Source organism: Lates calcarifer, linkage group LG14 (assembly GCF_001640805.2).
Source record: "Lates calcarifer isolate ASB-BC8 linkage group LG14, TLL_Latcal_v3, whole genome shotgun sequence".
In the NCBI taxonomy this organism is placed as follows: domain Eukaryota; kingdom Metazoa; phylum Chordata; class Actinopteri; family Centropomidae; genus Lates; species Lates calcarifer.
In genome coordinates this window covers 2785951-2802256 of record NC_066846.1, presented here as the reverse complement: position 1 = coordinate 2802256, position 16306 = coordinate 2785951, and the positions used below count along the sequence as shown (strand labels likewise).

The 16306-nt window shown below is 42.2% G+C and overlaps 1 protein-coding gene across 6 annotated transcripts in view; it reads right to left on the bottom strand.

Annotated features, from left to right (window-relative positions):
- Nucleotides 1-16306, bottom strand: part of sorcs2 (sortilin-related VPS10 domain containing receptor 2) — a 286509-nt gene that overhangs the window by 145738 nt on the left and 124465 nt on the right. For all 6 annotated transcript variants that reach the window (XM_051075724.1, XM_018674300.2, XM_018674299.2 and 3 more), the window contains exon 3: nucleotides 13505-13604. In XM_051075724.1, the coding sequence (XP_050931681.1) occupies nucleotides 13505-13604 (100 nt within the window). The remainder of the gene's footprint in view (nucleotides 1-13504; nucleotides 13605-16306) is intronic.

The window sequence follows — 16306 nt, the reverse complement described above, 5'->3', positions numbered from 1 at the left end:
GACAGAGAGAAGGAGGAGGGCAGCTGCAATATAAATAGTATCTATTGTGGTGTTAATATTTATGATGGTGTTAGTGCAGGACAGAGGTCACTACACATGGGACAGAAAGAGAGATGAGATGGCTGGGGAGTAAAGGAAGAGATGACAGCAAAAATATAGTTAAATATAATAGAGACAGCTGAGGAGAAAACTGAGAGTTGACAGAATGGGAAAAACAAAACTAAAGCTGAGAGAGGTGAGGAAAAGGGGGGAAAAGAAATGAAGGGAAGAAGCAGAGAAAGACAGCAGGGAATGAGAGGAAATAGAAATGACTGAATAGTTTCAGGAACTATGAAGACCCAAGAACTAAACTCAGAAACCAAACCAAGGAATTAATGCTGACATAATGATAAGTCAAATATGCATCAACTGGAAGAGAGGAAACCACACCACAACACGGAGAGCATCAGAGAGGAGACTGTAGAGAACTGTTTGTGTGTTAAGCGGTGGAGGATGAGTCAGACGAAGCGGAGTCAATCAGGAGAGCAGTGTCAAAATATGCCGAGCAAACTAGCATGTTTAAAAGACCGAGCGCCAGACGGACTGAGGGGTTTGCGCAGATTTTTGAGGTTGAAGATGTGACGCACTCTGCCCCAAACACGCGTGCATTATGTATCAAACAGTCGCAGCGGGATGGAGTTTGTCTGTTAGTTGTGCAGTGTGTGTCTCACTCCTCGTATATTCATTTAAGAGAGGATCATGCAAATTCTCTGCAGAAATGACAGAAATGAATCTAAAATATAGACCTATATAGAACTAAAACCTGATTATTAGAAACAAAATGAAGCCATTAGACAATTATTAATCAACAAATATGTGATTACTGTAATGCAGAAGAACAGTGGACTGGGAATTGTGCTTTGTGTTCATCCACCGTGAACCTGAACTGAACAATCAATGTAAAATCACGACAGACTGCAACTAAACTTTGGCTCAGTTTTAACATCCATGTCAACACCACCTCCACCTCCACCTGCTCCATCCATCTCTGTTTCTCCTCTGCCCCTCTCCTCTCTTCCTCTTCTTTTGTGTGTCTTTGACCTGTCTTATACTTCATCTCCTTCATCCCACTTCTGATCAGGCCTTTGAGCTCTCCTTCACTTGCAGAGTGCCTCTTGGAGGTTCAGAACCTGGCACAGTCTGGAGGGTGACTGCATAATAAGCTGCTGTCTTTGCGAATCAGACGCTGAATACACGCACGCGCTTGCAAACTCTATGAACGCCGACTTTTTTGGCCCTGTTTACCTCCAGAAGCCAGGTATCAGAGGGCAGCTATAAAATGTTGGAGTGTGTATCCTCAAATGGTCTGTGCATAAAGACCCCTGTGAACAAAGGGCAGGTGACAAAGTTTATGTCAGAGTCCGTGCAGATATGTGAGGGTGGAAAGCTGAATTTGAGCAACAGCAGCACAGAGTCACGCGTTGTTCCTAGTAATTTTCTCTTGTGCGACAGTGATGTTTGAAAGCATGTAATAAATGCCTGCAGGGGAGATATGCAGAGGTGGAAAAGAAGACTGAAACTCCACAACACTAGAAAGTATCACTGATTTGCTAAGTGTTTTATGCATTGAATTAAATAGAAAATAAAGTTTTTGTAGCCAGGAACTTTGACGAAGGGACTAAACTTAGGCCTTGATTCTTCTGGTCAGAACTCTGAGTTCCTAAAAAGGCGGAAAACCACTAGGAACAGGATGAACAAGGAAAAGACAGAGAGCTATAAAAAGAGAAGGAAAGAGACATGGGAAGGGACTTTGATGGATGGTGGAGGTGGAGAGATGAATAGAAAAAGAGAGAAAACAAAGAGTGAGTTGGCAGAAGTAGGGAAGAAAGGAACTACCCACTGATAATGGATGGATGATGGATGGATGGAGGGATAGTTTTAGACAGGGTGGATGAACAATTCAGAGTTAAAGGGACGGGTGGATAAATGGAAAAATGGATGGATGCGGGGTTGGGATGAGAGAAAACTAGAAAATACTGTCCATTGTTACTGTTTGATATGAGTGATGTCGCCTTGTCTGCAGCCTGTGGAGCTGGTTTTTATTTTGTTTTGTGCACAGCATTACATCTCACCAAGCTAGTATTGTTGGTAGATCTATGAAAGAGCCTCCGGTATATTGTCTCTATATTAAAAAATCTGATGTGGCCGCTATGTTTTTGCCTGTGTGACAGTTCTCTAAGCGTAGACCTACTGGGAGACGTCAAAAATTGGATCGCGTGGAGCTAAACTTGGCTCGCTTTAATCAGGAGGGGGACATTATAAAGGGATTAGTGACAGTCATATTTATTTTTAGACACCACATTTAAACAACTAGGCCAGTTAAAGTGCTACGTCAAAGCTGATATGTCTTTCCTTTGGCAGTGGCTGCCTCTGCACACCATACAAACACTGATTCAAATTATCTTTAATGACACATTAATTCAAAAATTTCATGACACATTGTGTTACACATAAAAAGCTGAAAAACACTGATTTCATACTCTCCTCCTCCTGTTTTTTCTTCCCTTCTGTTTTCCACTGATGTCTTCCCTGCTTTTACAGTACTTCAGTCGCACTGAAATATTAACCAAGCCCCATTAAACTCTAGACTGCAGCAAACACGCAGAGCTCTAAAAAAACTCTGAGACAAGCACAGGGGCAGCATTTACATCCCTGCAAAAGCCGCATGACGGATAGTTCAGAGCCCAGTCTCCCTCCAGGGTGAGCCAGCAGATAGCAGTGTGAGTCGGTGGCTCTGGCTCGCTGATTATTGATCTGAATTGGTGGATCCAGGTCAGGTCAATCCATTTAGGCCCAGCCTGTGAAGGGCTGGGAGTGGCGGTGCTGGTCCCTGTGGGGCTCCATCGTAGCACAGGAGGACCAGCGTAAGAGCCCAGATGGACGGAGCATATGGGTCAATAGCTGCGATCAATGCTAGGTCAAAGATGATCACAGCTAATGTTATGCTATAATCTGAATAGACTGTGGCGATCTGATTTATTTAGGCTCTGCAGGCACCTGTAGCAGTAGCTTTGTGGATGGAATATGCTTTGTCAGAGACAGGGTGGATGGAGGAGAAGGCAATGCAACAGTGAAGCCCAGAGAACATGATCATTATTGTGAAGGCAAATATCTGCCCTGCCAACGTAGATACACATTAACCTGCAAGGGCAGTCTGGGGCAAAAATGAGCTGTTAGGCCCCCAGTGCCCCCCTTTCCTTCCAGTGTTTGTGAAAATACTTATCCTATTACCTCCAAATACCCATCAAGCAGAGGGACTGCACATGGCAGGCTTATTAATGCTTTCATATTAGCAATAGGTCAAATGACCATGTGTGATGTGATAGTAATGTCACATAGTAACAGACCCACAGAGAATCATAACTTAGTTCTACAGATCCCTTTAGGATCCTTTAGCTCATTGTTACAGTTTAACAGCCTGCAACGTCACTGTTTCAGTGCAGTGCCACCACTCTCATCATTTCCACTTCCAGCTCTGATAAATCAACTATACACTACTAGCACAAGTCAGCAGGCAGACAATGTTAGCTGGTGAACACAGTGGAAGCATTTGTAGCAGCTAAAGAGACAGACACTTTCCTCAGACGAATGCTGCATTAACATGCTCCTCGGATGCTCATAGTTTCAGAGTAAGGAAGTGGTTCTTCCAACTTTGATGTGTTCACATGCTTTAAAGTCAGAATGTGGAAAACAACATGGTCGCTACAAAGATGTGTTGTAGTTTATTGCTCAGAGCGTTTTAGCAACTCGATGATAGCTGTTTGATGCTGGAACCACTGAAATATTGCTGACTTGTTATCCGGGTTACTGCTAAAAAAATAAGCGGTCTAACTACTCTAGGTTACTTTACATCGACGGCAAATAATGCTTACAACCTAATACCTTATTACAAATGAAATTTTAACAAGAAAATTAATACGCAATGTGTGAATTTGCACCATTAATCAAAAGTGTTTTACCATCAACCAAACATTTACTTTTGTCCAGCATGTTTCTTTGTATTCGATGCCAACAGCTCTGCAAATTGCATATTAATTTTTTTCTTCTAACCTCAGGGGAGGTTCACATAAATTTTTTCCCAATCGGGCAGTCATTTTCTTTTCAGTCATTTTCTGGATTATTCCAACACCACATCAATGCACTATTTTGTTCATCAAGTAGCCAGATATATGACCTGCAACCATTTGCTAACATGAAAAAAAAAAGACCAGTAAACCATTGTGGTAGTATAACTGATTGTTACAAGGTAAAAGTGCTACAACCAGTCTGTGCAATAATAAAGCATGGATCTTAGGACCCAATTAAATAAACAACACCTCGCTAGTTAAAGTTTTACATACTAACGGCACATATTTTAATTGACAATCAAGCAGATAACAGTAAACAGTAAGGTATTTTCCTGTGTTAAGCAAATCACATCTTTTTGACTTTGACTAAAATAGCATGTTTTAGTGGTTACTTCATGATGTAGTGTGCTCCCTGCAACACCCGTTATTATCCATAATCCCTACATCCTGTTTCAACCAGAAATACAGCCTGTCATACATATTCCAGAAATAAGATGGTAATGAAATGTCATTTCCTCTTGACTTTAAGGTCTGTTATCATGGGTTTTCTTCTCCTCTATGGCTAATGCTTCTTCATAGTTATGTCCCAGACAGTGAGCAAGACTAAACCATTGTCTGCTATTCTTTATGTGCTCTTTTGTTCCCTGATACTCACAGACTGCTGATACAGGGAGAACTGATAAGCTGTGAAAGAGACAGAGAGCGCAGCATCTGATGTGTCATAACATAAAGGAAATCTAACTCCACCATGGCCTGGTGCCTGCTGCCTCACATGCGCCATGTCTGTCTCGCACTGTGTCGATATCTAGTTCTCAGTTCCTAGAGAAACTGCATGAACTCTGGCTGTTGTGGATTCTTACATGTGTATACTTCTGAGTAAAATCCAGTATCAAACTTTTCTCTGTGACTTCTAATGAACTAAATTCTGTTGTGTCTGAGTCTAAATCAGTTGCTTCCTGACTCTTTGACTGAGCATCATGACCTAGCACCTGCCTTCCTGATGCTTCAAAGAAGCATGTAGACTCAGAAATAGAACACTGTGTCTCTATGACTGTGTGGGTGGACTGAACCTCTGTAGTGGAACCCAAAGTCCCCTCCAGCAAGTATTAGCACTAGCCTCGCTTCCAACTGTCCTCAGTACACCATTGCACCATGCGCTCCAATCTCCTTATCAGCCTATGCACAGGTCCCAGATCAGTGCCTGGGCAGAGGATAAAGGAAAGACTGCTTCTCTACAGTACAGCAGGGATAGAGGGAAGGAGGAGGAAGAGGAAACAACATGGGAATTGCTGGTTCTCATGTGGTTAAGCTGTGGTTTCTCTGGCGTAGTTCACAGCCCTGGAACACATTTTAGTCCATGACAAGCTGTGTCAAAAGGTCACTTTGCATGCCTTTTATTTTTGTTTCAAGAAAAAGGAAAACCTGCAATTTCTGTAGATGCCCCAGAGCTCAACTCTGCTTGTCAGCGACACGTCTGTGGGAGCCATATACACAAGAGACTGGCTTAACTTTCTATTTTCAAGTGTTTTCACACAGCCAGTTCCTCAAATAGAGAATGGACAAACACTTCGTTCAATCCCCCCGAGGCTGAGAGCAAAGTGCTCCACCAAAGTATGTCTGTAAACTTACTGAATTATTGATGATTAATCAGACAGAAAGGAGCCGGGGTGGACACATCAAGCCTGTTAAGTGTCAGCAGCTGGCCTCCCCAGCAGGACAGTGCTCCCATCACACCACAAAAACTGTTCAGGAACACAACAAAGAGCTCAGGGTGCTGACCTGGCCAGATTGTAAGTATATACACTGATCAGCCACAACATTAAAACTATCTCCCTCGGGGGCGCCCCCATAGCCGAACGGTTGGGGTGCGTACCACATGGGCCTAAGCACCCTGAGCAGCTGGTCCCTGGATCAACTCCAGGTCGTGTGTGTCATTCCCTCACTCTCTCTCCCTGTTTCCTGTCTCCTCTCCACTGTCCTGTCCAATAAAGGCGAAAAAGCCCAAAAAAATAACTTTACCTCCCAAGTACTGTGTAGGTCCCCATCATGCCATCAAAACAGCCCTGACTCATTGGCTCACTCCCACTGGGGGTGGCCTGTGGTGTCTGGCACGGGTCACTTGCAGCGGATCCGTTGGGTCCTGTGGGTTGTGGGGTGCAATGGATCTGGCTTGTTCCAGCACATCCCAAAGAAGCTCAATCAGATTGGACCTGGGAGTTGGAGGTCAGGTCAACATGTTGGTCTGTTTGGGTGCACTGACCTACTGGGGGAGTGTTGTTTCCATGGACGGGGTGTGATTGGTCCGCATGTTTAGGTGGGTGGTTTTGCAGAATCATCCAATAAAGAAGCTCTTGTCTGGTGATAGGGTTGCATCCTTTAGATGTACAATGCTGTTGCTTTACACAATACCACCTCCTATACACTGACTTATGCAAACTGTGTGCACTTGCACAATCAACGTAAACTTGGTATTAGTCAGCATAAATCTGTAACATCAACAAAAGGCTGTGTTGAAAGCTCTTTTCCAGGTGTGATCATGCATAAACGTTCACAAACAGAGGTAGAATACATAGCAATTTCTCCTCTGTGCTTATTCATCTCCATCTGCTTTTGGTTATTTTCCATTAGCAGAGTGGCTTCTATTACTGTTGAACTGCTTTCACCATCATTTTGTTCATAATTACTTTCAAGGCCCACTCTTTAGTGATAACACTGGACAAAGAAGGCAAATTTGCCTCAGAGAAAATTACCATTATATATATATATATATATATATATATATATATATATATATATGTATATAATTTTTTTTTCCAGGGAAAGCACGGGACTCAGTTGACAGAAAAAGATCGTCGAAGAGACAAGCAAACAGCTATTCCACTGTCAGTCATGGGAAAGAATAGGATATTCTCTGAAATTACAAAAATTGTTCTTCATCACAGGAATATCATAATGTGACCACATCTGAATATCTCGCCTTTCTCTTTGAAGCTCTTTGAACTGCCAATCACCGAAGTGCTGACAGTAAATCTGCAGTATCATTCAGTCTATTACTCTTTTTCCCCATTGTTCTTCTTTTTGAAACCTTTTCACTCATGTCTGTGTTTACTCGTCTCAGTGTCTTTTCTTCTTACTTTGTTCTTTTGGGCTTTACTTTTATCTGGCTTTCTTCTTTTCCATCTCATCTCTAGGTGACTAAAGGCATTTTCAGAACTACTGTCAATTTGTTTTTGGCGCAGTCTGAGACGCAGTTGCTGTGTAGCGTTTATGCATCAGTTTGGTTACATTTCAGACAGCAAATGTAGGTTGTTAACAGAGCTTGTACTGGAATTGTTCTTGCTGTGGAACAGGACCTTCTGTACTGCAGTAAAACCTAAATTCAATCCATGAATCACAGTGTGCTTCCACTATAATGCACAGTGGCTTGCAGACACACTAAGAAACAATTCTCTTTACAAGGTCTTGTTCTGACTTCTGAATTTTCAAGCTTACAATTGGGGTGGGCACTACTAATCTACAAGTACTGCAGGTTCAAAAACATCCAATGAAATGAGCACTCACACTTTGAATATGTGATGGATACATATGGAGGTGGGTGAGGGGCCTAGGACAGGTCCTGTCTTGGATCTCTTATCTATACAGAACAACAGGCTTTACTAATCATTCTGCATCCTTTACGGAATGATTAAAAAACAACCCTTTGCTGATGTTGTAACTTAGCTATTTTCCCAAAACTTCAAAGACTGATAAAGATTTAAAGCAGGGCAAGGGCCATAAAAGACCTGTTAAAGCGAAGGCTGATTCCTTAAGCTGGTTCGTTAAGTCCTTATCTCTACTTTTGACCCCTCCTGCTCTATGTATAAAGAAATGCTTAAGCTCTTCCCATCCTCTAGACAGATTCTATCGCCTGTGGTTGATGTATCTCTTTGCCTCCAGCAATATTTTTTGGTCTTGTCAGTGCTGTGCTCATTTATTAAGTGAATACTGTGATATTTCACTTTTTGACTTTACAATCTCTCCTGGCTGGGGATTGAATCCCACTGGAACTTTGCTTAATCTTGTTTCTTCTACGCTCCATGTCCTTCTAGACCTGTCTTAATTTCTCAGTAAAGGAGATAACAGTAAACAAGGAGGATACACTGATCAGTCACAACACTAAAACCATTGACAAGTGAAGGGAATCATGTTGATAATCTGGTTACAATGCACTATTCTGCTGGGACACTTTGGGTCTTGTCATTCATATGGATGTTACATGACACAAACTGCCCGTGGCATTGACTTGGCCTCCAAACTCCCCAATGCCAATCTGACTGAGCATCTGTGGGACTTGCTTAATACTGTGTAGAATACTGTGTAGGTCTCCTTCACACCACCAAAACAGCTCTCACCCATTGGGACATGGACAAGTCAAGAACAGGTCAACACTTCGCTCTTTTTGTCGTGTTCATCGAGCCATTTCTGAGCAGTTTTAACAGTGTGATGGCTGCATTATCCTGCCATTGTGGGTGGTGGGGGGGGGGGTTGCTTGTTCTGCAACAAAGTTTCCCAGCAGAACACTGCATTGAAACAAGATGACAAATGTCATTCACGTCATATCAGTGGTTTTACTGTTGTGGTTGATCGGTGTATATTTCTACTTTTTCTGTTTTGTTTTTGTTTTGTGATGTGTGGTTACATCATAAAAAGTGGCAAATTTGAATATTAATGCTCCATAATCATTTTGGATTACTTCAGTGTGGAGACACACATTTTATTACATACTAAAACACATCATAAAAATACATTAATAAATTGTAACTAATTGTGCAAAGCATAAAGAGCTGTAGCAATGACCAGTCCAGCAACTGGAGAGTCCCTGGTGTCATTTAAAAACCATTCTCATTTGTTTAAAGCACAGTCAAATTAAAACAGTCCACTGCCCCTCTTATTACGGAGCAGAAAATACCCTGTTATTATAATCTGTTCTTTAGTTCTGATATCAGGCAGGAAATCATCCCTGAGGAGTTGCCATGCTAACTAGTGGCTAAAGACATAATTGAGGACACTCAGAGGGTGGTATGTCTTTGATGCTCTCTGAGCCTGATGGTACTCCTCCAGGTGATGCCCTGCAACTTAGAGAATTGCTAAGTTTTATAAGCCATGGATGGGGGGTGTTGCAGTGATGCCATGTTAAGTTGTGCAAAAAAAAGGTATTTTCTTAGTGTGTGTCTTTCAAAAAAATAAGCTTAATTACCTGGAGGCATAGTTTCCAAAATGGGATCAGATTTAGATAAGCCCTTAATGGACTAAGAAATGTCTTCAACTTCAAAATACACTTGTCTCCACCAGATTGGATGCCAGAGACAGATATGATTCTACACAAAAAATACTGCATTTCTTTCTGTACCTATTTTCTACTCATCCTGTTCTACACCCCTCCAGCATCCATCCACATTTTTTGTTATACGATGAATTGTGGACTACAAGGTAAAATCACTGGTTCAGTTCGTAGATTCGTAGTTGCTGACTATGTAGTTCATTCCTTAATGCTAAGCTAAGATTCAGGGTCAGAGGTTGACGCTGGACCTATTGATTGGTTGCCAGACGTCAAGAGATGTCACAACGCCAAGGAGAAGGAAGAAAGAGAGGTGGAGGAGGGAAGCAAGGAAAAATAATCTGCAATTAACGCCAAGCGTTGTCAGAGCATGGTTTAGCAAAGGACAAGAGAAAATTGTATCATCACCCACTGAAGGGGAGGCCCGCATCCTTTATTTAATGTGCCTAGTACATGTTGTGGCCTGTTAGTAGCTGCTATTACTTTGACTCTTAGTAGCTATAAATTCTCCTTAATGCAACAACAAATCATTTCTTCAGTACTACATGTGCTGTGACATATACATTATCATTTCCCACTGAAAACATGCCTCAGTGAGCACACGAGAAAGCAACTGTCTCAATGTTTAGAACAGCATGATGTTAGGGCACGACTGATTCTCTTACTGGTCCCAACTATTCTGTTGACTCCAGTACCACCTTGCCACAACTGCCATGGAATGCATTATGTTTCCATATACGCCCAGTATTGATATCAACGGATATGAAAATTCTTGTTGTGATATCATTTTTGCCCGTATCGCCCAGGCCCATGAACACCTCTATTGTAGAGTCTAAACTCTTTTATCTGATGATGATGGCTGGCAAAGATCCAGCAGATGAGTGCTGTTAAAAAGTAAGCTTTTTGGACTAAAATCACTTTTAGCATATACTTGAACCTTCATTTAGACCACACACTAAGCACTCAACAAGAAAATGGACTTGTGCAAACACTTGCCCAGCCGACAGCCCTCTAGAGACGACTGTGGAAGAAAATTGCTGAGGGAGAGCACGCCGAGCCTCCAGTCTCAAAGTTTATTTACGACTCTATTGGTGTTGAAGTGTGTCAAGGGTCCTTGGGAGCCCTCTCCTGCAAAGGGTCTTGAGCGGATCTTTAATGGAGCTCTCAATGAAGCGATGGAGAGAGAGAAAGAGAGGGTGACATTGTCTCTGTCTGAAGACTCACCTCTCTCTCTAATTGCCTCAAGTCCTATTGATTACCCCGAGGCCCCTCACACCTTTTCCGTGTGATCCCTTCACACCGCGTGTAATCCCCTCACAGAGCTTACAGACCCACTCGTCTGCGGTTTTCTGATGTGATTAGCACTATTGATCAAAGTGCACTCACGTATGTGTGTCTTTGTATGCGTGTAGGGGCACATCATGAACGTGATCGCTCATATTTTGGACGCTGAAAAGAGGGAAGTAAACACACGGCTGCATACTGATATTTAGTTAGATGGATCAAAGTATTTGATCATCAACTGTGAGCACAACGTCCACATAACCCTACACACACAGCCCACGTGTACTGACTTTCACAGAAGAATGCACAATACTCTCCCCACAACAGCAACAGCACACACAGACGCCTACACTCATCATTTCAGGCAAGCAGCACTGAACCTGAGCTTCCATCAAACCCCTCCTGCCAGGCCTGGAGGTGTGTTTAAGCAGCAGCTTGATCCCCAGCTCATATTACCAGATATCTACTGTCACAACACACACTTTCAAACCCCCCTTTCTATCTGCCTCTCTGCCTGTCCCTAAGGGAAATTAAGACGACTCCATTCCCATGCAATTAAATGCTCTCATCCTGTCTGGCCCTCTACTATTGTGTGCGTGTGTATGTGTGAGTGTGTGTGACGGAAGAAGATGAGATGGCAGATCCTGCGCAGATATTTGGAGTGGAGACTGGAGCAGAAAGTGAGAAAAGTGACTACATCTAATCTCCCCCTATCTCTTCATTGATTGGGAGGAACCCTGGACCCCGGCGATAACGCCTGCCAATTAGACAGGCTGCCACAGTTGGCAGTCCAGTCGTATCTCAGCTTAAGTCACCTACTGTACCTCTTGGCTCTAACTTCAGCTTATCTGCTGCCTGCTTTTTTTGAAATTCACTGGAGTTCAGAGGCTGCCTGTGGATTGAAGAACTGGAACGTGGGTAGGAATTGTGTGTGTGGCCAAAGGGCGTTGTATGTGGAGCACCAGAAATTTTGCAAAAATGCCTACGGATTAGGAAAAGTGCATTTCGAGATCAGCAGCAAGTACAGCAGCAGCATCACATGCTCTAATCTTAGCACAGACACAAAAATGAAACCTGTAATATATTCCTATCAAAGAAAGGAATCCTTTTAAGCATTTGCATAAACATTAGTTGCTATGATTAAAACCCCTACATTTAGAATCCACAATATATGTGATTATAACCTCTTTCAAATGATGTCTGACCGTTTTTGTTTTGATTTTATATCATATAATTCCAATGGAAATAGGATCAGCCCATTCACTCTGTGTCTCTGGTTTGGAGCCACTGGGTGTAGGTTGATATCCTGTGTGCTTTCCTATTCACAGTTTCTTTTTCAATTCCTTGTTATTCATTCATTTTGGACGACACTGCAGCGCTAACGTTCAGTGCCAATGCAGGACGCAGTGTGTCCTTGTAGAACAGCTAAGAGAAAGGGTGTGGATGGTATGGATGGTTGTGAAGCATGGTCACACCATCCAGCACTTAATGTTTGATTTTGTTTTTGATCGAAGCCACGACCTTCCCATAATCTCAAGTGCTTAAACAGGCACTGCAGCAATTTTACACGAGGTTCAGTTTACTTCTAATGAGCAGTACTATACAGCCTGTGAAACTGTTGTGTAATGTCTTCTGTGACTCCAGAGGAGCTTTTTAAAGTCTGAGCTAGAAGGGAAAAAAAGGGCAAACCTTGGGCTTGATACTTGAAAATGTGGGTGTATATCAGACAGAGGGCGTTTAGCAAAAGTCATTTCCAGCTGCATTATGGGAATGTTTTTTTGGGAATGACTAGCGGTAGGGATTAAATGACAAGATATCTCGGCATGTGCTGCTTCAATTTCAACCTCTTTAAAGGCCCCCTCTGTAGTTTTCTTAAATGTATCCTTGAATGCATCTTTGAGTTCTAACAAATGTTTCCAACGTGTTTCCTTCCTCTTAAAACATTCGCAAAGCAATTTTTTCAAAACTGTTTTAAATCCAGCCTTATTTACATCCATGTTCACAAGCTTACAAGCCTCTTCCTTGTCTTTGTTGGCACATTGCTACCTATAGATCGGTGGAATAGTGTGATACCATCAGCAAGAATGAGTAGTACATGCAAAACAGGATCCCAGTTATAGAAAAACAGCGCCAGAGTGCTTCTAGAGGTCAAAAATATCACAGGGAACCTTTAGCTTCCCCGAACTTTAACCATGCTGTAGTTGCTATGAACAGGTATTGTCTTAAGAAATCATTTAAATCACTGAATTGTATGTCAAAATGTTACCAGTGCTACGATTTTTTTATGCTACCACTTAGGTGCACCAAAATCGTACATTTGCAAATTGTACAAATATGAGGTTTAATTAATTCAAAGCATCAATTCATCAGAATAACAATAAAACATATTTTCTCTCTAGCGGCTGATAGATTCATCTGTAGAGGTTGAGGATTTGGATGAACTGACCCTTTATGTTGTGGTATTTTATCTCTGAATATGCATTATTGTTGTGATTGATGGATTAAGTACGTGCCTCACTGCTGGAGTGTCCTATCACATTTTGAACAGCAGTTTGTCTTGAGTTTAAGTGGGTCATATTCTCAAATCACACATCTTTAACTAGATATCTTGTAATTCCTACTCAGTCCGTCTGTGTAAATATTCATTTAGACCTCCAGCTCAGACTTTCAACGGCACACTGGAGTAAAGCTTTTTAGTTTCCACTAAAATTGTCAGTTTTAGACAAGCAAATCTGCAGCTCATTTCAGCAAGCCCACAGACAGCACAGTCATTTCAATAATCAGTGCATCCTCCTACCTTCTTCTTGTTGGTTGGGCAGATGTAAAAACTGGTCACCACAATGGTTGTCCCTGGCATCAGGTTCAGTTTAGTGTAGGTGGTGCCATAGTCAGTAGACCTGAAATGCAGACAGAAACAAGAACAAGAGGTAATTTAGTAAAGAAACGTTAAAAACAGGGAGGTATTTCCTCTTGATTTCCTTTTTGTAATGGTCTCATGAATCTCACAATATCAACAGGGGAAAAACATTATGGTAATGATTTGGAGAATAGAATCTGTAAAAACACCTGCTGCAGGTACAATATGTTCATAGTTCATTAGATTTTATAACTTTTTTTTTTTGTTCTATTTCCCCAAACTGGCCTTATCCTGCATATTGAAACAAAAGCAGCTCCATGAAGAACCTTTACGCTGACAGACGGAGATTAAATCTGCAAAAAGCCAGTGAAAGTGCAACCTGCTTTTTCTCCCAAACTGCCCTGAAGGCATTATATCAGCTCTCTGTTCACCATATTACCACTTTGTGGTCTGCGGTCTAAGCTTGGTCACAAATCAGAAATGGCTGGACAACCTGTCATTGCCACGACGATGCAAAAACAGCCTCGGGCTAGCAATGAAGTACCGGCCAATCCCCAAATCTGGCAGTTTTAAGAGCAGGTATGGAGTGCTGTGTGTGCTTGAGATTGATAGCTAGCTGCTGGATTGTTTCTCCAGTTCGGTTCAGTCACACCCACCGAGCAGAGTGAAGGTGATTGTTTGTGACAGGTTTTGAAAAATGGCACTGGTTTCAGTTCGGCAAGGCTGAAGTGAGGTGACCGCTTATGGATAATTAATGTCTCAAATTCCTGTCAGGATATACAGAGGAAAGACTCCAGGTAACATTTTTCAAGTAATGCAAGCAAGGGAAGATGAAAGCAACAAATGCTGATTATGACAGATTAAGAGTATGAATGTAACTGAGGAGGAAACAGAGGTCAAAGAATGCAAATGTAACATCTACTTTATTTGCATTTGCTGTTTCTAGTGTGCAGTCCTTGACAGCTTTCTGGGGCTAATTTGGAAGGAAATCCAAAGCACACAGGAAAGGAAGCGCTGCAGCATTTATCCGAGGGTTGAGGGTTCAACAGGAGGGAGCCTGGAAGGAGAGGTCTTGATGAAAGAGAATGATGAGCTAGCACGTCAGCCTGGTTAAGGATGAGAGGATTTACTCCTTCGCACAGTGGGGCATCAACCACTGACAAGACACACACACAATGAGACACATACACACCCGAAGCCCTGCCAAGCCATTCAGCAATCAGCTCTCCCAGGGTGCTCTGATACAGCTGGAGAAAATGGAGTGGCATAGCAGGGGTGAGCTATTTCTCTGCGGTGAGCTGGCAAGTGTTTTCATCTTCCTTGCCTGGCCTGTGTGCGGTGTTTAACCTGGGATCACTTGGAGGACATGGGCAGATCTAGTGCTGATGGCTGTGTTAGCAGCCAGAGCTCAGTGCTTATCTCAAAAACCCACTTGTGGATAGAGTAAGGGCCTGCAAGGCCTGCTGTGTAGAGGGCCACTGAGAGGCTGGATGTGGGTATGGGTGTAAATGTGAAAACCACACAGAGTAGTGGGATCTGGTCCTAATGAGAGAGGAGGATGAATATAATCACTACATATGTCTGACTGTCGGTTTCACATCCTCAGGAACTAAATATATGTAAATCAACTTACAGACACTCTGAATGTGCTCTGGACTCAGCTGCATGTATGGAATTCCAACATATGAAACATGAAAACTAAAACCAAATTTAAATGATTTTTTCCATGATGTCCATTTCTTATTAATGCAAATATTCGTTTAGTTTTATTAGTTTTAAAGCTTTGATTGATTTTTTGTTTGTTTGTTGGCACATGCATGAAAAACAGCTGCATCAGGACCTGATGTAAGCCCAGCATTTACTCTGGTTTGGTGTCCACCAACCACCTAACAAGGTAAACATCTGCCTCTTCAGCTGCTAAATGCTCCACTGTGTTCATCAGCTGCTTGCTAAGATCTGCCGTTTGGTTCTGGGCAGGGTAGTGTGCAGTGGGTTTACCACAGATTTTCAGATGAATTACGCTGCCTGGCTGGAAACAAGGTTAATGAGAGCACAGTTTGCTGACCATAGTACAACAATGCTTGAGGAAAAAAAGGCTAAAAAGCTCTGTAGAGCAAAGTGGAACAACACAGTTGGTGGTAATTTTCTGTGGTTTGCCACTATGAGCAGTACTTTTCATGTTATTCACAGTCATTTCATACCTTAATTAGTGCAGCTTTAACTGTATCAGAAGAGAAACCAGTGGCTTCCCAGGAGGTAGTAAAATAATCAGAAAACTGACCCTAAGCCCATGGTTGATGTTGAAATGATTTTTAGCCCTAAAATACAGAACACATACTGATAACATAATGACAGTTAAATATTTTATCACTTGTAATCTACTTGAAATTGTTCCTTTGTGAAAATATATTAAAGACTGTCATTGCTGAATAATAAATCTTTAAACAATATTGCATACATGCAGGCGTCTATGTAGATCCACTGTATTGCTGAACATGACATTGCTTGGAACAAGCCAGTGGTTATCTCTGTTTGACACGGAGGTCTGCAAAGCCGTCCTTCTATTACATATTCATGGTCCTTCATTAGCAGGAGTATAATGATCTGCTGGAGCTGGAGTGGGCCTTTTGCCCAGAAACACATCTCAACATCTGGATGCTGACTATTCACACCTCATGCCCTATCTCCCTGTCCTCATTACCTTTACTACCAAGCGTCTGTTACCATGGAGCCTGCTCCTTT